At 53.0% G+C, this 21569-nt stretch overlaps 3 protein-coding genes across 4 annotated transcripts in view; all 3 read left to right on the top strand.

The window, feature by feature from the left end:
• Positions 1-1943, top strand: part of CD4 (CD4 molecule) — a gene marked incomplete at its 5' end in the record, with an annotated part of 5385 nt that extends 3442 nt beyond the window's left edge. The window contains 4 exons of the mRNA XM_023517081.1: positions 182-382; positions 968-1089; positions 1404-1471; positions 1884-1943. Coding sequence (XP_023372849.1) covers positions 182-382; positions 968-1089; positions 1404-1471; positions 1884-1914 — 422 coding nt within the window. The remainder of the gene's footprint in view (positions 1-181; positions 383-967; positions 1090-1403; positions 1472-1883) is intronic.
• Positions 1944-5748: 3805 nt separating this feature from the next.
• Positions 5749-11775, top strand: GPR162 (G protein-coupled receptor 162). Its single transcript, XM_023517099.1, has 7 exons — positions 5749-5810; positions 6868-6929; positions 7309-8607; positions 9267-9456; positions 10564-10721; positions 11007-11208; positions 11356-11775. Exons 3-7 carry the CDS (start codon positions 7741-7743, stop codon positions 11556-11558), a joined length of 1620 nt encoding a protein of 539 aa, XP_023372867.1. The 5' UTR covers positions 5749-5810; positions 6868-6929; positions 7309-7740; the 3' UTR covers positions 11559-11775.
• A 793-nt stretch (positions 11776-12568) lies between these two features.
• P3H3 (prolyl 3-hydroxylase 3) overlaps positions 12569-21569 on the top strand; it is a 14855-nt gene continuing 5854 nt past the window's right edge. For both annotated transcript variants that reach the window (XR_002774959.1, XM_003796393.3), the window contains exons 1-9: positions 12569-13119; positions 13976-14128; positions 14453-14654; positions 14743-14874; positions 15348-15484; positions 15954-16043; positions 18391-18443; positions 18541-18608; positions 18709-18833. Coding sequence is in view for 1 of the 2 variants with exons in the window: in XM_003796393.3 (XP_003796441.1) it covers positions 12622-13119; positions 13976-14128; positions 14453-14654; positions 14743-14874; positions 15348-15484; positions 15954-16043; positions 18391-18443; positions 18541-18608; positions 18709-18833 (1458 nt within the window). In the remaining variant the exon portion in view is untranslated. The remainder of the gene's footprint in view (positions 13120-13975; positions 14129-14452; positions 14655-14742; positions 14875-15347; positions 15485-15953; positions 16044-18390; positions 18444-18540; positions 18609-18708; positions 18834-21569) is intronic.

The following is a 21569-nucleotide window of genomic DNA, read 5'->3' as shown; positions in this document are numbered from 1 at the left end:
GTCATTGTTGTTTGGTGGGCCCGGGCTGGATTTGAACCCGCCACCTTAGGTGTATGTGGCTGGCGCCTTAGCCGCTTGAGCCACAGGCGCCAAGCCTAGAGTATCATTTTGATTGAGAGCTTAAGGGTGTGGGGAACCCAGAGGCCTAAGGTCCCAGTCTTCGTCTCTCATTCCTCTGTAGTGACTCAGCTTCATAACAATTTGACCTGTGAGGTGCTGGGACCTACCTCCCCTGAGATGATACTGAGCTTGAAGCAAGAGAACCAGAACCCAAAGGTCTCAAAGAAGGACAAGGCTGTGTGGGTGCCAGCCCCTGAGGCAGGGATGTGGCAATGTCTACTGAGTGACGGAGACCAGGTCCTACTGGAATCCAAGGAGGAGGGTAAGAATCCAGGTTCTATGGCCTAACCCCAAGCCTCTGCCTCCTCAGCTATGGGACCTTCCCATGGTAGAAACCATCCAGAGTCCAAGCATCCCAAGCCCTCTGAGATGGAGGGGTTATAGAGGTGTGGAGATGCAGACATGAAAAGGTGAGGTGAGCCATGGTTCTGGGCTCCAGGCTCCTGTTTGCAGTCCTGCAAGTCCCCACCTCCTTAAGATCTACAGTCAAGGCATAAGGTTCAGTTGACCAAGGGCCCCCTCGCTGGCTTCTCTCTGAACTCAGTCTCACATACACATGCACTCACACACACAAACATGCACACACACACAGGGTCAGGGACTGGAATCTGGACCACTGCTTCTAGCTCTCCAGAGTGCACTGTAGTCTCTAAAACACAAAAACTCCTTCCACCAGTTCTGCCCCCTCAAGCCCTGGTGGCCTTTGAGAGCCCCATGTAGCCTCCCTCTCCCAGCCCCAGGATCAGGCCCCAGTCTGGCCAGGCAGCGGAGCCATCCTCTGCCCCTCCAGCAGGTCCTGTGCCCCTGACGGAGGGCAGTGTGCCAAGCACCCCTCTCTCTCTTGCAGTTTTGCCTTCACAGTTCCCCCAGATCCAGTCAATACTCCCAATAGTGCTTGGGGGCACTGCAGGCCTGCTTTTCATTGGCTTCCTCGGCATCTTCTGTGTGTGCTGTGTCAGGCACCGAAGGGTGAGTGAGCCTGCCCGGACCCCACCACCCAGACCCCATGGGGCCCTCAAGCATCTGATGCTATACCAGGAAATCCTATATGTGGGGACTGCTTCTGGTCCAGTGCCCTCTGTCCACCCCAAGTGCTCTGTGGCTCTATCCGGAACCCATGCAGAGGGAGAGACAGGAAGGAGCAGAGAGCTCATTCCAGGGCAGATGGCCTCAGCCACAGTAACTGCTTCTCCTCTCCCAGCTCCCCTCCCTTCCCCCTCCAAGGGGCACCTCCCTTATGGAGGCCTAGGACCCTCATGACTCCCCTCCTTGTCCCTGGACAGCGCCAGACAGAGCGGAAGTCTCAGATCAAGAGACTCCTAAGTGAGAAGAAGACCTGCCAGTGTGTCCAGTAAGTATCAGGGTGTATAGGGTGGAAAACGGGAGTGGGGAAGGGAGGGAGGAATGGAAGAGGGGATGGAGGAAGGAGAGGAAAGGGAGCAAGAGAGAGGAGGAGAGGAGGAAGGAGTAGATAAGAGAGAGGAGGGGTGAAGAGGGAGGAGGTGGAGGTAAGGGGATGGGGCTAAAGGAGCAGGTGCAGAGAAGAGGAGTAAAAGGAGATGGCCAGGAGCAAGGAAGGATGCAGAAGGGGGTGGACAGAGGGGAAGGAGCAGCAGGGAGGTGTGTGGTGGAGGGTGGTGGAGGGTGGTGCAGCTGCGGCTCAGAGGCTAGTACTACATTGGCAAGGAAAAGCCACAGAGGTCTTGATACACACAGGAGTTGCAGTGGGTTGGATTTGCTCCCCTTATTCTTTGTTCCTCCAGCCGGTTCCAGAAGACACATAACCTCATTTGAGGCCCAGGGCCAGAGGCGCTGCCCACTCAGCAGTCTCCCCAGCTGTCTGCCCGCGTTTCCTGCTGGGCTTGGGGCCTGTGGACCAGATGAATGTAGCAGATCCCAAGCCTCTGGCCTCCTGCTCCCTTCCTCTACAATTTGCCCTTGTTTTTCCTCTTCTATTGCCAATCCCTGGGTGAGGCCCCAACCTCACTGGCTGAATCTTGCTCTCAATTTTCCAGAGACTTAATCATACCATTCCTTCCCCCATTTCCTTTTTGTCCAAGCCCTAGCCCTTCTCTGATTATTTCTCTTTGACTACCCACTTGGATCCCAGAGGAGTGTGCAGGGCCAGCCCCGCCTGACATGGAGGATGAGGTGAAGTGTCTGGAAACATGGAACTACTGTCATTTTACAGGAGAGGACTCTGTGACCAACAGATCTGAAGGCTCCTCTTGACTGCCAGGCCCCACTGCCCCATGCTGCCTGCTTCTCAGCCTGAGTTGGCAGAGCCACGGACTCATATCCTGAGTCTTGCACAAACAGGTCCACTGAATACACCCCCATGAACACAGCCACACTCTTGTCCAGACACAATTCCTTATCATCCAAACAGTATAGAAACCAGTTTCCTATTTTCTGTCTATTTGACACTTGCAAAAACCCTACAAGCCTAGAAGTGACAGACCAAGATTATCATCTGCAGTCTAAAAGCCAGAAATGGAGCTCTGAGAGGCTACATGACCACTTATTCAAGGTCACATAGCTAGCAGGTGCCGGAGTCAGAACCAGCCAAGTCTCTCAGCCCCTAGATCCACTGCTGCCTCTTGCGTGCAGGGGCAAATACCACTCAGATCTCTTCAGTGGCTCATCACAGGTACCCAGTGTGCACCTTTGGATTCACAGGAGCATCCCAGCCACAGGGAGAGCCTATGTCAAAGAGCTCCTGAGCATGGAAGAAGGCCTGCCTGTCTAAAATTGCTTTCATCACTTGCTGGTGGCAAAATCCTGTTACCAGAGTACAAAGCTCTCAGTTTTCCCAATCAGAGCACAGGCTGAGAGTAGAGGCACTCTGGGAGAGAATGCCCAGTGACCAGCCATTCACCCTGTACAGAAGTGACTTGGACTTTGCCAGAGGAGGCCGAGAGCTAGCCTAAAAGTGAACCCTCTGAGGGATCCCCGTGAACTGTGATGGCTGGGCCTTCACAGGTGCCCCAGGCCTGGACTTTCCTCCAAACCATTAGGAACACAGGGCAATCAGGGTTACAAGTCATTGTCTTCCTCCTCTCTTTATGCATTCTCTCAGACTCCTCAGCCTCTTTTTCCCTTCCCTTCCACCTCCCTCAGTCCCAACTCCTTTTCCCTTTTCCTTTCTCCCCTTTTCTTCTCAGCATTCCTCTTCTAGAAAAACCACCAAATAATGCTTTAAGGGCTCCCCATTGCTCACTTTGCATTTCTGACCACTCTATATCCCTGCTTCCCTGAGCTGAAGGAAAGATACAATAAACTTATTGTAAAGAGGATCCTCTCAGCTTGGTACCTGTGGCTTGGTACCTGTGGCTCAAGCGTCTAAGGTGCCAGCCACATACACCTGAGCTGGCGGGTTTGAATCCAGCCCGGGCCCGCCAAACAACAATGACCGCTGCAACCAAATAAATAAATAAATAAATAACCAGGCATTGTGGCAGGCGCCTGTAGTCCCAGCTACTTGGGAGGCTGAAGCAGGAGAATTGCTTTAGCCCAGGAGTTGGAGGTTGCTGTGAGCTGTGAGACTACGGCACTCTACCCAGGGCCACAGCTTGAGGCTCCGTCTCAAAAAAGAAAGAAAAGAAAAAGAAAAAGAGGATGCTCTCAGGAGTTCAGAGACCAGACAGAGCATACGCATCACATCCCCTCCCTTGTAGTCCCAGCTACTCAAGAGGCTGAGGCAGGTGGATCATTTGCACCCAAGAAAGTTTGAGGTTGCTGTGGGCTAGGCTGACACTATGGTGGCACCCAGGGCAACAGAGATTCTGTTTCAAAAGAAAAAAAAAAGGAAGAGGATGCTCTTCATTTGTGTGTGTGTGTGTGTGTGAGAAAGAGAGAGAGAAGTGTGGAAACTTCTCTGAGGGCCAGAATCGTTTGGTCTTTGGGGTTGAATCCAAAAGAGGGGTTGTGAGGCTTGTCCCAGGAAGATGAAGTTTCTCTGGGGAGGGAAAACTTCCCTGGAGGCCCTATACACCCAAAGGGCTCCGTGTGTGCCTCTATGAGTGTGAGGCTAAAACTTTATAATTACACTATGTAATGTACCCAAAGGGGGACACTGTAGGTGTGCTCCCCTGGTGTGTGTGCGTGTGTGCACGTGCGGTGGGGATAAAGGACTATGAGAAACCGTGTAATGTGCCAACAGAAAAGCAGCTATACTCTGTAAAATAATTGAAAGAAATTTATTCTAAGCCAAATTTAAGGACCACAACCCGGAGCCGTGTCTAAGAAGTCTTGAGCAAGTGGACTTGTTATTGTGGGGCGACAGTTTGGTTTTATACATTTCAGGGGGGCAAGAACTACAAGTACAGTCATAAATCAATATATGGAAGGCAAACATTGGTTTGGCCTGAAGAAGTCATCTCAAGGGGGCGGTGCTTACAGGTTATAGGTGGGGTTAAAGATTCTTTTATTTTTTCATTTTTTTGGTAGAGACAGAGTTTCACTTTATCGCCCTCGGTAGAGTGTGGTGTCACACAGCTCACAGCAACCTCCAACTCCTGTCACAACGCCCGGCTATTTTTTTTGTTGCAGTTCGGTGGGTCCAGGTTTGAACCCGCCACCCTCCTCATATGGGGACTGCGCCCTACTCACTGAGCCGCAGGCGCCGCCCTAAAGATTCTTTATTTAGCTGACAATTGGCTGAAAGAGGCTGTGTTAACAGACCAGGAGTCACCGAAAAGTAATGTTTAAGATGAGCCTGTTAATCAGAGACAAACTACAGGACACATGCTGGGACCGAAGTGGTTTGTTGTGTATACTGAGCACCTGGAAGTATGTCTTATAGACCCTTAAGCCTATTAATAAGTCATCATTAATGGCCATCTCTAAGAAGGCAGGGGGACTTGATGAGGCATTGTTTGATCTCCTTTCTCATGGCTAGCAACTAAGTTTTAGGGGATCCCCTAGGCCAAGACAGGGTCCAATCAGTCAGCTGCTGGAGGGGAAGGAGCTTAAGGTTTTATTTTCGTTCATAAACCTATGCAGATTGTGTGAATCTCCGACATAAGTGTGTTTGTGTTCCAGGAGTGTGTGTGTGTGCTGGCACATGCACCCCATCCTTTTAGGTCCCTGCACCCCAATCAGAATTCCACTAGCAGCCCCTCACGCCCGGCAGTGTCTAGCAGTGGTCCCGAAAGCTACACTCAAGGCACAGCCCTTACACAGACAGCACAGTGACACAGCTCTCTCCTCCCCGACAGCTAGCTCCTCCGTACCCAGCAACACCAGCTGCCTCTTGGAGCTTGTGTTCGTGTTGAAAAACGGGATGGGGTGGGGGCAGGACACGAGCAATTTCACCAATGAAGCGGGTTCCTCGCCATCCTCCTCCTCCCCTCCCTTTCGGCGCCTTCCTTGCCCCTCCCCCTACAAGTCACCACCGTCCAGTTCCCCGCCCTACACTTGTCCTCCCCCCACCCCCTCAAAGCTGTCCTTCAGTCCCCCCAACCCCGGCTCGCAGGCAGGATGAGCCCGAGAGACTGAGGCTCGGACAATCGAGAAGGATATAAACTGAGTGAGCCGGGCGGAGCCGGAGGCCGGGGCTGCGTGGGAGGAGGGAGGCCCGGAGGGAGCGGGAGGGAGGAGGGCGGGCTAGCCGGAGCCGCCGGCGGCGGGAGCCCTAGAGAGCCGCGTCCGGAGTGCGGTCTCCATGGCAGTGCTGGACACGGCCAGAGGTAAGACGACCCCTGCCCAGTCCGCCGCGTCTCCTCCCCTCTTCCCCCTAGTTGCTTCCTCTCCCCGCCCGCCGTCCGGCCCCTCCTCCCCAGCCACCTGCTGTTTCTGCCCTGGAGAACCCAGCAGGGACACGAGAGGAACCTCCTGACCTTACCCCTTCACCCCGAAGGGCGAAGGACCCTGTTGGTCAGGGAGGCCCGGTAGTCCCCCGCCTACCTTCCTCTGATCCCCCTCTGTCCTTCACCTCCTTCTCTCCGTCCTTCACATCCTTCCTGCCTCCCTCCCTCTTTCTGACTCTCCATCTCTTTCTTCCTCAGCCCACCAGCTGGGCCTGGGTGGAGGTGGTTTGGGAGGGGTCCAAGGCTGCAGGGGAGAGTAGTGGGGGGTGTGCTTCTGACCAGTTCCCTCTACCTCCCTCTGGCTAGCCATTGCCATGGCAACTAGGGTGCATTGGGCTCTGGAGGGAAGACAAAAGTGGGGGTGGACTAGGACCTAAGGGGAAGGCAAGGGTCTGAGGTTCTTCCAAGCGAAATAGCCCATCTCCATGTGGTGTCCCATCTTTACCCAATTTATCCTAAAGCCATTATGTCCCTCCTTACAACATCCACTCTGTTCAAGGTTTGTAAGATTTCCTCTTATCCCCCTCCCTGGGCTCAGCATCACTAAAATCAGGACTATCCTCTTTTCCATCTGAGGGAAACTGAGGCTCTGGGCCAGACAAGGAAAGAATCAAGGTCTTTCGGTGGAAGTCACACCCTAGTGAACATTTGCCTTTTCTCCTTGGCCTCACTATTCCCTGCTCCCTACCCCCTCCAATCCCTCCTCCCTCCAAAGCATCCTCTCCAGGGGGTTCTGAGCTTTTCCTTCTATTTTCAGATACTATCACTTTGCCCCCTCTTTCTCTTCTGCTCAAACTCTCCTCCTTCTCCCTAATTCCCCCTCTTTCCATTTCTGGATGTTTCTGATGTAAGCGGTTTCCCCGCCTTCAGATTCCCTAGCCAACCCCCCCCCCCCCCCCCCCCCCCAGTCCCAGCCTCCTTTCTCCCATTTTCCCAGATCTGAGCAGGCTTGGGGGATGGAGCTGAGCTCCAAGACTGCTGGATCCAGGGAACCTGCAGGTAGGGGTGGGGGCTGTAATACCATACCCCCTTAAGAAGAAACAAGTCATGAGTCTTATATCAGTAGCTCTGAAGAGACATTTAGAGACATGAAGATTGGAGTAGAGTAGTACTGAGCAGGGGATATCTAAAGAGGAACCTGGAAGTTCCAGAGGGAGGAAAAAGGGCTAAAAGACAGGGAGTTACAGATACCTCTTTCCTGGAGGTATGGAAAGAGCAGGAGCTTTTACCTGTGTGAGGTGTTTGTCCATCTGACTCAAGGGACCCTAGTAATCAGTCATTTCTGTAGTTTCAAGAGAAGGGTCACAAGAAGCCAGCTGGAGACCAGCTAGGCTCTACCTTTGCTCTCCTCCTGCCATATCTCATCCTTCCCTTACAGCTGGTCCAAAGGGCTGAGCACCACCTCCAAATCCCTGGGGCATGCAGAAGATTCCTGACTGGTCAAGAACCAGAGGAAAAAGAGACCTGGAAGTCCCAGCACAGGAGCCAGAACCCCCAACTAGCCTCATAGTTGGGAAGGCAGCCAGCTTGCTTCTGTCATCAGTTGGGGGAGGTTACTTAAGAAAAGCCCCACTCACTATGAAGAGGGAGGACTGCCTCTGCTGACCCTTAGTCTGTTCCCCTGCTTTCCACCTCTGCCCCCAGTGGGGTTGATCATGCAATGCTGAGCAGCAGGGTGGTCCTGGGAGCAGTCTGCCTCTCTGCAGGGCAAGGACTGTGGGCACCATGGGCTTGTGTGTGAGTGGGGCTCCCGGGTGATACCTAGCCCCCGCCCCCAGGGTTTTAAGGGGGGTGGGGGGCTGAGGATAGGATGGCTCGGGGTGGGCTAGGGGCAGAGGAGGCCTCCCTGCGCTCCAATGCCTTGTCCTGGCTGGCCTGTGGGCTCTTGGCACTGCTGGCCAATGCCTGGATCATCCTCAGTATCTCAGCCAAGCAGCAGAAGCACAAGCCACTGGAGTTGCTGCTCTGCTTCCTGGCGGGCACTCACATACTCATGGCGGCAGTCCCCCTCACCACCTTTGCGGTGGTGCAGCTACGGCGGCAGGCTTCCTCCGACTATGACTGGAATGAGAGCATCTGCAAGGTCTTTGTGTCCACCTACTACACGCTGGCCCTGGCGACCTGCTTCACAGTTGCCTCACTGTCCTACCACCGCATGTGGATGGTGCGCTGGCCAGTCAACTACCGCCTAAGCAATGCCAAAAAGCAGGCACTGCATGCTGTTATGGGCATCTGGATGGTCAGCTTCATCCTCTCCACACTGCCCTCCATTGGCTGGCACAACAATGGCGAGCGCTACTATGCCCGAGGCTGCCAGTTCATAGTCTCCAAGATTGGCCTCGGCTTTGGCGTCTGTTTCAGCCTCTTGCTACTTGGGGGCATCGTCATGGGCCTAGTCTGTGTAGCCATCACCTTCTACCAGACACTGTGGGCCCGGCCCAGGAGGGCTCGGCAGGCCCGGAGAGCGGGGGGACTTGGGGGGACCAAGGGAAGTGGGCCAGGGGGGTTGGGTACCCGGCCAGCTTTTGAGGTGCCAGCCATTGTGGTAGAGGATGCCAGAGGGAAGCGGCGGTCCTCACTGGATGGCTCCGAGTCTGCCAAGACATCCCTGCAGGTCACCAACTTGGTCAGCGCCATCGTCTTTCTCTATGACTCGCTCACAGGGGTGCCCATCTTGGTGAGATCAGGGTTCCCCCCACCTGTTCTCCCTAATATCTAGCCTCCAGCATCATCACCTGACCTCCCACACCAATCATACAACAGCTCCATCATCTCTCCTCCAGTACCATCATCCATCTTCCTCTCTCTACCTGGCCCTTACTCCATTTGTGAGCCCCCATCTCTGTGATCCATCCTCTAGGCCCCCACTAGCCCATCTCCCCCAGCTCCATCATCACCCTTAAGTGCTACTACCTGTCCTCCAGTGCCCTCATCCATCCTGTAGCTTCCCAGACCTATCCTCCAGAAGCCGAGCTCCTCATTCCCTCCCTCATTCACCCCATTCACCCCCTCATTCCCTCTGGAGATTCCATGGTTCCTGAGCACTCTTGGGTGGAAACCCCACCTGGCTCACCCTATCTAGTTCCTATTCCTGAGTTTCTCTCTGCCTTCAAGTTTCCTGCTGCACCTCTTTTCCTATCCCTCTGGACTTCTGGTCTTTGTGCCCAACACACTCTCCTGAGCTTGAGTCAGTCCCTTCCCTCTGCTCAGCCCATCTCCATCTCCCACTTTGCCTCTGTCCCAATCATGTGGGTCATACATCCCTTCCAGACTTCTGGCCCACCAATTGCTCTAGGTATCTGGGCCCTGACTGGGCTCATTCCCATCCTCCACCAGGTGGTGAGCTTCTTCTCCCTCAAGTCGGACTCAGCGCCTCCATGGATGGTGCTGGCTGTGCTGTGGTGCTCCATGGCACAGACGCTGCTGCTGCCCTCCTTCATCTGGTCCTGCGAGCGCTACCGTGCCGACGTGCGCACAGTGTGGGAGCAGTGCGTGGCCATAATGTCCGAGGAGGATGGCGATGACGGTCAGAGGAGGGACTGGGCTTTCACTTTCCAGGACATCTATTCCCTGTTCTAACCCTTTCCACCGCTCTTTCTCTGCGAGAGGATGGGCTGCCCTGGAGTGCCCCCTGCTGGCCAGAGCCCGCACCACCCTGCACCCATTTCCCTATGCAGGCGCCCGGCGGCCCACTCCGGAAGCCCAGTCTGCCCAGCTCTGGCCCCCTCCAGACTGTTAGGACTGTTCCTGAGTCCTAACACAACCGTAAGGAAGGCTGTGGCACTAAGGGGAAGCTGGGCTTCCTGAGACATCAGCTATAGGGATAGTTCTTGGGGGAGGGCAGGTAATTTTTTCAATAAATTCATTTAGGCTGGGCGTGGTGGCTCACGCCTGTAATCCTAGCACTCTGGGAGGCCGAGGGGGGTGGATTGCCTGAACTCACAGGTTCAAGACCAACGTGAGTCAGAGCAAGAACCCTGTCTCTAAAAATAGCTGGGCATTGTGGTGGGCACCTGTAGTCCCAGTTACTTGGGAAGCTGAGGCAAGAGATTCACTTGAGCCCAAGAGTTTGAGGTTGCTGTGAGCTATGATGCCATGTCACTCTACGAAGGGTGACAAAGTATGACACTGTCTCAAAAAATAATAATAATGGCTTGGCGCCTGTGGCTCAAGTGACTAACGCGCCAGCCACATACCCCTAAGGTGGCAGGTTCGAATCCAGCCCTGGCCCGCCAAACAACAATGATGGCTGCAACCGAAAAAATAGCCAAGCTTTGTGGCGGGCACCTGTGGTCCCAGCTACTTGGGAGGCTGAGGCAGGAGACTCGCTTGAGCCCAGGAGTTGGAGATTGCTGTGAGTGATGCCGCAGCACTCTACCCAGGGCGACAGCTTGAGGCTCTGTCTCAAAAAAAAAAAAAAAAAAAAAAATTAAAATAATAATAATAATAATTCATTTATACTTGTGAAGCGCTAGGGATTCAGCACTGACCAGCAAATGCTAGTCACTCTCACTATCCTCTTGGAGCCTACAGATTAATGGGAACCTAAGGGGTCTCTTGGAACTTATAAAAGGGCTGGGGAGGGGGCTAGGCATTCCCTACCTGTAACCACTTTGTCCCTTTTCTCTTCTAGATGAGGGCTGTGATGACTATGCAGATGGCCGAGTGTGCAAAGTTCGCTTTGATGCTAATGGGGCCACAGGCCCAGGGGGCCGGGATCCCACCCAGGTGAAGCTGCTGCCTGGAAGGCACATGCTCTTTCCCCCTCTTGAGAGAGTCCACTACTTACAGGTATGGGACTGGGGAATATACCTCCTATCCTTGACACCCCATTCCACTCTTCTCCAGTGTCTTCCCTAGCCCTGGCCTGCAAGGCACCATGAGGGGTGGGTGAAAGAAAGGCATGGTACAAGACAGTCCCCTGCAGACCTCCTGAGGCCAAGTTCGTCCTTTGGAACAACCGTTCTGAAGAAGGTTGAGAGGATGAAGTTGTCTTCCACAATCCCCAAGTTGGTTCCTGCCGCTGCTTCCTTTGTCCCTATAGCACCTCCAAGTGTTACCTGTTCCTCTTCCCAGGTCCCTCTGTCCCGCCGTCTATCCCATGATGAGACCAACATCTTCTCTACCCCTCGGACACCAGGCTCCTTCCTGCACAAGTGGTCATCCTCTGATGACATCCGGGTCCTCCCAATCCAGAGCCGGGCCCTTGGGGCTCCTTCTGAGTACCTGGGACAGAGACAAAGGCTGCAGGACGAGGAGGATGAGGATGAGGCTGAAGGTGGGGGGCTGGCCAGCCTTCGCCAATTCCTAGAGAGTGGGGTACTTGGATCAGGTGGGGGACCCCCACGGGGTCCTGGTTTCTTTCGGGAGGAGATCACCACTTTCATTGATGAGACACCTTTGCCTTCTCCAACTGCCTCACCAGGGCCCTCTCCTCGTTGGCCTAGGCCACTGGGACTCTCACCCCGACGACTGTCCCTTGGGTCCCCTGATAACAGAGCTGTTGGACTTCCTTTGGGGCTAAGTACAGGGAGACGCTGCTCCCTGACTGGGAGTGAGGGGAGTACAAGGGCTTGGGGAGGATCCTGGGGCCCAAGCAACCCCATATTCCCTCAGCTGACCCTCTAAGCCCGAGTGGGCCTGGTGGACTCAGAGGTGAGGGCCTGAGTGACCAACATCTCATCCTGGCCCTGAGTTTGAACAGCTGTCTCCAGACTCTGGGGAGATGGACACTGGATCTGGGGCTCTAGAGCCCCTGCTGTCTCCCTCCAAGTGACCAGATGCCCTACTCACCTGCCATCATCCCTAGCAAAATGTATTAAAGTCTGAACTGTTGCCATGGAAACCTCAGCGTCCCGTGTACTGTGATGGCAAAGTGTACCATCAGAGACTTAAGGGGAAGAGTAGCTCCTAGAGAAAGACTAGAGCAGGGCAGCAGGAAGAGGCAGAGAAAGACATAGGGAGAAATGATCATACACCCTTTAACGTAAATACATGTATAGAAACTGTAGAGAGGTGCATATTGAACTGGGGGCGATGACATAGGGACACAGTGGAGTTTGTTGGTTTGGGGTGGAAAGGATCTTTGCTCAGATTTGTAGAGGCAGTTTAGAGAGAGCTTGTGTCTATCCACACTGCCCCCCAACTCTCTTCCTAACCCCAAATCTATCCAAGCACTCACTTTCTAGTCAGCAAAGAGTTTGGGGCTGACTTAGTGACCCAGGCCTGGAGTTACCCTCCTTCACTCTGATTCTAAAGCTCCTTCTCCAAAGGTGTGTACTTATGGTTAAGGGTGTGTGGGAGGCGTCCACACTACTTATCTTGGACCCAAGAGTGGAGGAGAACACAGTCCAGTAGTTTCCCCCATCACCATAGGCCTCAGGGGCTGGAGCCACTCCAGACCTGCTCCTGTTTCCACTTTTTGCCCTCCTCCTCCCCAGTTTCCCTTTCTCAACCCACACTAGTCCCCCTGTCTTAAAGATGGCTATCTCCACTCAGTACTCGGCTCCCTCTGGCTTCTCTCCCCATCTGTCACATTGGAGGAGCTTTCTTCAGCATTCCTCATTCCTGCTCGCTTGCTCTCCTTCCGCCTCTCCATCTCTCCTATTTTCCCCTCCCTCTTCGTCCCCGCTTCTCCCTCCCTCTCTGTTCCCGCATTTCCTTTCGGCAGCCAGCCGGCCACTCTGGCACCATGCTCTGGCTCCTAAGGCTGCTGTTGCTGCTGCTGCTGCTGCCTCCCCCTGGGTCCCCTGAGCCCCCCGGCCTGGCCCCGGTGTTCCCGGGAGCGCCGCCGCAGGCCCCCGACTTGCTCTATGCCGACGGGCTGCGCGCCTACTCGGCCGGTGCCTGGGCGCCCGCCGTGGCGCTGCTGCGGGAGGCGCTGCGAAGCTGGGCGGAGCTGGGCCGCGCGCGGCGGGACTGCGGGGCTAGCTGTGCGGCCGAGCCTGGCGCCGCGCTTCCCTTCGTGCTGCTAGGCGCCACGAGCCCCGACTTGGGGCCGGGACCGGCCCAGGGGTCCTGGGAGCGGCTGCTCCTCCGCGCCGCCCTCCGCCGCGCTGAGTGCCTGACCCAGTGCGCCGCGCGGAGGCTAGGCCCCGGGGGCGCGGCGCGACTTCGCGTGGGGAGCGCGCTCCGGGACGCCTTCCGCCGTCGAGAGCCCTACAACTACCTTCAAGGGGCCTACTACAAGGTGCGGAGCCGGCCGGGCCGCGGCGAGGATGCTCCCCCGTCCCTCATGGTGCTGTCCCACTGTGAGCTGACCAGAGAGGGCGGAATACTAGCTCCTGGAATCGGACGGGGGCCGTGGGGCGTACCGCGGGGCTCTGCATTGAAGGGTGCTGCCGTAACGACCGCTGGGACCTGTTGAGATAGAAGAGGGCTGGCCGAGGGAGAGTAGGAGCAAAGTTGGAATGGGGTGAGGTGGGAGTAGATCGCAGATGGAGGGAAGGGGCCTGCAATTTTACTTCAGTAGGTCTTATTGAGACCTACGTGGAGGTAAGCGTCATCTCCTCCTAGGAATGAAGTGGTGGGGTGGGGACCGGAAGAGTGCGGGGCAGGAGAGAGCTTTGGAAAGGAAAGAGCAGAAGGAGGCAAGGCTGAGGGCCCTTGAGATGCCAGTGCACCAAGCTCCCCTCCCCTGCTGCTCTTTTGCCTACATGGCTCGGGAGGGGGCGCCACCACACACCTCAGCCCAGGGACCTAGAGATCTACCGGTTTTGCTGGTCGCTGAGGTCCTCACTTGCCCTCCTCACTTAGAGGTCACTTCCACCTAGTCTCCGGAACAGAGGCCCTGAGGCCCATGTCCCACCCAGTCTGAAGTCTTCAGACCCCCTTCCTTCCATGCCAGACTCCTGAGAGTCTCAACATTCCATTTTCTGCAGGTTGGGAAGTGGGCCATGAAAACCTGAGAAGGCACAGTTCTGATTAACCAGTCTTCCATAGGCTCTTGGGCAGCCCAGGAGTGTATGTCTGGTGCAGGGAAGCTGGAGGGGACAGAAGTCTAACAGTCCCACCTCAGAGCTCTGGTCATCCCTCCTCCTCCTCAGCTGAAGAAGCTGGACCTGGCGGCAGCTGCAGCACACACCTTCTTTGTAGCAAACCCAACACACCTGCAGATGCGGGAGGACATGGCTAAGTACAGACGAATGTCTGGGGTCCAGCCCCAGAGCTTCCGAGACCTGGAGACTCCTCCACACTGGGTAAGACCCTAAGCACCACCCCTGTCTTGCCCTCAGCCTTTGGTTGGCTGGGGAGATACCACAGCTCTCACTGAACTATGATCCTATACAGTGTGTGCATCTGGAGATCTGACCCTCGGTAGGGAGTCCATTTCTGGGACTTAGTTTCCTTCCTAGATGATCACTAAAGTCTCAGATTCTTGAGGCCCACCCCTGTTTGTCCCCAAGGTGAAATGAGATCGATGCCCCAAATGAGACCAACACCCCTCTCCTTCTTTCTACCTCCCACTCTTATTTGCCCCTCTCCCCAGATCTCAGGTGATGGACTACTCCTCTCCCTAACAGGCAGCCTATGACACTGGCTTGGAGCTACTGAGGCGCCAGGAAGCAGGACTGGCACTGCCTAGGCTAGAGGAGGCCCTGCAGGGGAGCCTGGCTCAGATGGAGAGTTGCCGGGCAGGCTGTGAGGGCCCTGAGGAGCAGCAAGGGGCAGGAGAGGAGGAGGAAGGGGCTGGGAGCCAAGGGGGCCTCTATGAGGCCATTGCAGGTAAGCAGCTGGGAGTTGAAGGGGGCACTGGTAAAGGGGGGATAGGGGAGCATACACAAGCTAAATAGCTTGTGTGTGTCCTCCACAGGACATTGGATTCGGGTCCTACAGTGCCGGCAGCGCTGCGTGGGAGAAACAGCCACACGTCCTGGTCGAAGCTTCCCTGTCCCTGATTTTCTTCCCAGCCAGCTGAGGTGGCTGCATGAAACCTATGCTCAGGGTGAGTTGGGGAAGTGGGATCCTGTGAGTGCTTGTGGCTGGAAATAGGGGGTTTGTCTCTGATGGCATCCTGAGCTTCATCTCTCTGTCCTTCCTATCTGTCTCTGGACCAATAGTGTCACTGTCAGGGTTCCATGGGGACTGTCACTTCAGGAAGTGAGGGCTCTAGTTTGCTCTCCTTGGTACCTGTGAAAGCTTAGGAGATGGGTCTTGGGCCCCTTCTGCCTTATTATTTCTCACCTTCCTTTATTTTCACCTTTCTTCCTCTTCTTTGAACTCGTCTTTGAACTCTTCAGCTGAGGTATGTTTGCTTCAGCTTTTGAAAAAAGCAGCAGCTGTGCATGTCTGCCAAGGGGATGGGGCTCTTGGAGTTGGTTGGTTGGCCTTGGGAGACCACCTTGTCCAGCACTGCCTCTGCAGACTGTTGTATTCTCAGTCTCTGTCCTCCATACCACTCTATTACTCCCTTTCCAGTTGGCAATCTATCCCAGGCTGTGGAAAATGTCTTGAGTGTCCTGCTCTTCTATCCGGAGGATGAGGCTGCCAAGAGTGCTCTGAACAAGTACCAGGCCCAGATAGGAGAGCCAAGACCTGGCCTCGGGCCAAGAGAGGTAACTCCCCTCTCCAACCTTGCCCCTCAAGGTGGCTGTAAATCAAACAAATATACCTGAGAAACAAGACCCCTGCCCCCCATTCTGGCCTTTTACCCAAGCATTCCAGTCACCAAAGGGAACCCCAAGTCCAGCTCCTGACTTCAGTCTCAATCCCTGGTCTGCACATCAGACTATACTTCTGAATCTGAACCCCAGCCCCAGCTCTCTTTCCTTTACCTCACTCCTGCCTGCTCCTACCTTCTACTCATGGGCACACACATGCACACACACTCCCACTCCCATCCCCGGTTTGAGTGCCCATTATCTGTAGCTGCTGAGGGAAGAGAGTTGAACTGAGGAACCAGGAGGCACACTGCTGGCTGGGTTCAAGAGGTTTGCAGGCAGTGCGTAGAGCCTGGGCCGCCCTGCTCTCCTCCAGCCTTGACCTCCCTGCCCCACTTACATGCTCCTTGTCTCACCCCCTCAGGACATCCAGCACTTCTTCCTTCGGTCCCTAGGGGAGAAGAGGCAGCTCTACTATGCTATGGAGCACCTGGGGATCAACTTCACAGATCCTGTGAGTACCTCACTCTTCCCCCATCCTACCCTCAGTGCTCCCAGGAAGGAGGTAACAGCAGTGTCCCATACTGATATGTCGCTTAGGTTTGTAACAGTTTCCCATTTTTCTACTTGAATCTCCCCTCCCAGTTTTACAGGGATGGAGGCTGTGTGCTTATAGCTGAGGGTGGCTTTGGGGTCATGCAGGGCTAAGTGTCTATCCCTCCTCTGCCCTGAACAAGTGCTGGATCTCAACTTGCCTCTGCCTCAATTTCCTTGCCTTTTTTTTTTTTTTTTTTTTTTTAGAGACAGAGTCTCACTTTGTTGCCCTTGGTAGAATGCCATGGTGTCACAGCTCACAGCAACCTCCAGCTCCTGGGCTTAGGCGATTCTCTTGCCTCAGCCTCCCGAGTAGCTGGGACCACAGGTGCCTGCCACAATGCCCAGCTATTTTTTTGTTGTAATTTGGCTGGGGCTGGGTTTGAACCCACCACCCTCGGTATATGGGGCTGGTGCCCTACTCACTGAGCCACAGTGCCATCCAATTTCCTTGCCTTTGAATTGGAATAAACACACCATTTTACAGAGCTGGGGGTTTTTTGCAGTTTTTGGCCAGGGCTGGGTTTGAATTTGCCACCTCTGGCATATGGGGCCAGCGTCCTACTCCTTTGAGCCATAGGTGCCGCCCTACAGAGCTGTTGAAGTCATATCATTTGACATAAAGCACAGAAAGCTCTGTGACTACTGCTTCTGTCACTCTTCTTCTTTTTCTTCTTCTTCTTCTTCTTTTTTTTTTTTTTGAGACATAGTCTCATTTTGTTGCCCTAGGTAGTATGCCTTGGCCTTATAGCTTCCAGCAACCTCTAACTCAGGGATCCTCAAACTTTTTAAATAGGGGGCCAGTTCATTGTCCCTCAGACCATTAGAGAGCCAGACTGCAGGCCCTGAGACCAGTCGGCTACTAAGCAGACAGGCAGCAGTGGCAAAAACACCTGGCGGGCCGGATAAATGTCCTAGGTGGGCTGCATGTGGCCTGCAGGCCATAGTTTGAGGATGCCTGCTCTAACTCCTGGGCTCAAGCAATTCTCTTGTCTCAGCCTCCTAAGTAGCTGGGACTACAGGCACCCACCACAACACCCGGCTATTTTTAGAGACAAGGTCTTGCTCTGACTCAGGCTGGTCTTGAACCTGTGAGCTCAGGCAATCTACCCGCCTCCCAGAGTGGTAGGATTATAGGCATGAGCCACTATGCCTGGCCTATCACTCTTCTTCTAGCTAAGAGAGGACACTGACAGGCAGAGGTCTTCCAGAGTTAGTACAGTAGCATGAAGAGGGTTGCTCCATTTTCTTGGCACTACTGATGCTTTGGACCTGATAATTCTTTGTTTGGGGGAGGGAGAAGGGGCTGTCCTATACATTGTAGGATGTTCAGCAGCATCCCTGGTCTCTGCCCAATAGAGGTCAATGCCATACTGACATCCCCTGAGTCATGACAATCAGTCGTGTTTCTAGACATTCCCTAATGTCCCCTGGGGGTGTGTGTGTGTTAAATTTCTTTAGTTGAGAACCACTGGTTAAAAGTGAGAACTCTTGACTCGGCGCCTGTGGCTCAAGTGGCTAAGGCGCCAGCCACATACACCTAAGGTGGTGGATTTGAATCTAGCCCGAGTCAGCCAAACAATGATGGCTGCAACCAAAAACTAGCCAGGCGTTGTGGCAGGCGCCTGTGGTCCCAGCTACTTGGGAGGCTGAGGCAGGAGACTCGCTTGAACCCAGGAGTTGGAGGTTGCTGTGAGCTGTGATGCCACAGCACTCTACCCAGGGGGACAGCTTGAGGCTCTGTCTCAAAAAAGAAAAGTGAGAACTCTTTAACCAGTTTGATGAAAATATTTCAAATTGTATATGAAAACAGCACACTGTACCCCATGATTGCATTAATGTACACAGCTATGATTTAATTAAAAAAAAAAGTGAGAACTCTGAAGTTAGTTTAAAACTCCACTCTGTCACTTACTGGCTGTGTGCTCTTGAACATGTTACCTTACCTTTCTGCACCTCAGGACCCTCAATTGCAAATTGAACACATTAATGTTACTTGTTTCATAAGCCTACTGTGAACTTCAAATGCTAAATTCTACTTCCACGTGTAAAGAAAGCCCTTAGCTAGCACCTGGCAAGTAGGAAGTGCTATGGAAGTTATTGTTGTTACAGAGTTAGTATCCAGGGCTTCTGACACTGAGTCCAGGGCTTTTTGTACCACCACCTTCCCCTCTGGAAATAGGAGGACCTTAATGTGGTTTAATTCAATGTCAGGGATTCTAAGGGCTGGACCTGGTGGGTGATAGTGCTTCTCTTAATTGTCACAGGATCCCTGGACCCCTGCAGCTCTCATCCCTGAGACACTTAGAGAAAAGCTAAGGTAGGAGATGCCCTGTGGTGGGAGGTACTCAGCTCGAGCTGGGAGTCTGGGTCTGTACAGTCCTGGGCATCCACTGAGCACATCTCTCACCCCTGAGAGAGGATCAAGAGAAGAGGCCTTGGGACCATGAGCCTCCTCAGCCAAAGCCCTTGACCTACTGGAAAGGTGAGTTCTGGGGAAGGAGGAGGGCCTGGTGGCTAACAGCTATTGCTGGGCCTGCTCTCAGGGAGTCTCAGCCACCTCTGCCATGTTCCTTCTCTGGCAGATGTTCTCCTCCTGGAGGGAGTGACCCTGACCCAGGACGCCAGGCAATTGAACGGGTCAGAGCGGGCAGTGTTGGATGGGCTGCTTACCCCAGCCGAGTGTGGGGTGCTGCTGCAGCTTGCCAAGGTGGGAAAACCTTCAAGCACAGTAGCTAGTTTGGGACCCTCAGGCATGGCTGCCTGTTCCCTTGCTCTTGGCCTGTCTCTTCCCTGTTCTGCCTGTCCTGATTATCCAGTGAGAACTGTGCTGATTATCCAGTGGGGACTGTGCTTACCACTTCCTCTCAGTTGCTAATGAATTCCTTTTCCTGTTACTGTAGCTGACATAAGGCAGACATTCTTTACATAAGAATGTAAAGGCATTCTTTCATAAAGCATTTTGCTAGAAATAGATAGGAAGAATGAAAAAGAAACACAAAGGCATAAAAGCAGATGATTTTGCAGGTGAGGATTCCATGGTTAGTCGAGAATTTAGTTACCAGCTTGGTCATCAGCTCAGCAGACACATAGGCTTCTTTTACTGTCTGTTGTGTCCCCATCGAGCCCAACAGGTGGAGTCTGCCATTTTATGAAGCTCAGTCTTCATTGGAGGCTAGTGCTTATTCAACACACACTCATTGAGTAGCTGTTATGTACTAGAAACTGCTAGGTTCTAGGAAGAGGTAGAGGAACAGACTCTGCCCTTTGGGAGCTCATGTACAGAGAAGGAAACAGACATGGAGATACATAACATGAGCAGGTGGTAAGTTTGATAAAAGTAGTATGACTCATCCAAATAGAAGCACCGAAAAGCAAAGTTACAGAAGGCTTACTAGAGGGGGTGGCATTTCAGCTGAGTCTTAAAGGTGAGTTAAACAGACAGAGAAGGTTGGTGGGATGTCAGTCTAAGAGGGAGAAGAACATTCTGGGGACTGCAGCAGAGCACAGGAGTGAGAGCAGGGGCAGCTCCAACAAGCATTACAAGCAATTTATTTTAACATCTCTGAGCCTAGTTTTCTCATCTATATAATGGGCTAACAATAGTGTTTTTGTGGTAGGATAGTTGTGAGGATTAAGTGAGTTAGTACCTGATAAGGCTCTTAGAAGAACATAGAAGGTTCTGCATTTGCTGTTATCATCAAGCTGTAGTTACCAAGAGGCTGTATGGAGAAGAGGGTGGGAGCCTAGAGGTGAAGGCCCTTTGACATGGAGGGTCTTCTGTGACCCCCAGGGAGTCTGGGCTTTATCTGTAAATGGTAGATAGCTGCAGAAGGGTTTAGGGCAGTGGCTCTCAACCTTCCCAATGCCGTGATATATTTTCAGTATTACAAAGGGGTGGCAACCCACAGGTTGAGAACCGCTGGTTTAGGAGGTGTTGACAGTTCAGCAGCTGTAGAGCCTCCAGTGCAGAATCTAGTGTCACCTTCCTGTAGAGCCGCTAGGTCCCTCTAGTGGCAGTATGTAGAATGTAATGGGAGAGGAAATGGGAGGGGAAACTTCTTAAGTGTCCCTGCCTTAGGTTAGGTCCTCATTCCAAGGGAATGAAGAGAGGGGAACAGATGAGAAATATTTAGAAAATCAAAAATAGAGAAGCTAAGGACTAAATCCTTATGGAAGACAATGAGAAATGGAGTTAAGGATAACTCCTAAGTATTGAACCTTGTTTCTGTGTCTTTTCTTCTTTTTTTTTTGAGACAGAGTCTTGCTCTGTTGCCCAGGCTATAGTACCATGGCATAACCCACAGCAACCTCAAACTCCTGAGCTCAAGTGATCGTCCTGCTTTCGCCTCCCCCTGTAGCTGGAACTAAAGGCACCTACCACAATACCCCGCTAATTTTTCTATTTTTAGTAGAGATGGGGTCTCACTGTTGCTGAGGTTAATCTCAAACTCCTGAGCTCAAGAGATTCTCCTACTTCAACCTCCCAGCTACCTTACCCAGTCTTGTTTCTATGTCTTGGTCACACTAACCTCATTCTGGCCTTACTATTTGCTGTTTCCTCTGCCTGGAATATTTCCCTCTCACATATTCAAGTAGCTCTTTCGCATTAATTTAGATGTTACCTCTTTGATTAACTGTCCCCTGACCCCTGCCTAGGTACTTTCATGATTGTAACTTTGTTTAAGTTTCTTTATACTTATCTTTTTTTTATTGAATAGTAACTGTATACATTAATGCACTTCTAGGGTACTATACTTATCTTCATAGCTCTCATCAGCATCAAAATTGATCCTAGTTTACATACCAAGCATGTTAAGTGAAAAATATAATAAATAGGCTCAGTGCCTGCAGCTCAGCAGCTGGGGCGCTGGCCACATACACCAGGGCTGGTGGGTTCAAACTCTGCCTGGGCCTGCCAAACAATGACAACTACAACAACAACAACAACAAAAATAGCTAGGCATTGTGGTGGGCACCTTTAGTCCCAGCTACTTGGGAGGCTGAAGCAAGAGAATCACTTAAGCCCAAGAGTTTGAGGTTGTTGTGAGCTGTGATGCCACAGCACTTTGAGGGTAACATAGTGAGACTCTGTCTCAAAAGAAAAAGAAAAATATAATAACTAAATTGATCTATTTTATCTTTTAAAGACAGTCACTTTGTCACCCTTGATAGAGTGCCGTGGCATCACAGCTCACAGCAACCTCCAACTTTCAGGCTTAAGAGATTCTCTTGCCTCAGCCTCCCAAGTAGCTGGGACTACAGGTGCCCGCCACAATGCCCAGCTATTTTTTGTTGCAGTTGTTGTTGTTTACTAGGCCCAGGCTAGGCTCGAACCCTCTAGCCTTAGTGTATGTGGCTGGCGCTGTAACCACTATGCTACAGGCGCTGAGCCTCTACAAAAAATTTGTTTAGGGGTGGCACCTGTGGCTCAAAGGAGTAGGGC

This window comes from Otolemur garnettii, unplaced genomic scaffold (assembly GCF_000181295.1).
Source record: "Otolemur garnettii isolate 467f Iridium unplaced genomic scaffold, OtoGar3 scaffold00104, whole genome shotgun sequence".
NCBI lineage: Eukaryota > Metazoa > Chordata > Mammalia > Primates > Galagidae > Otolemur > Otolemur garnettii.
Note: the sequence above shows the minus strand (reverse complement) of the source record. Positions and strands in the feature narration are given on the sequence as shown.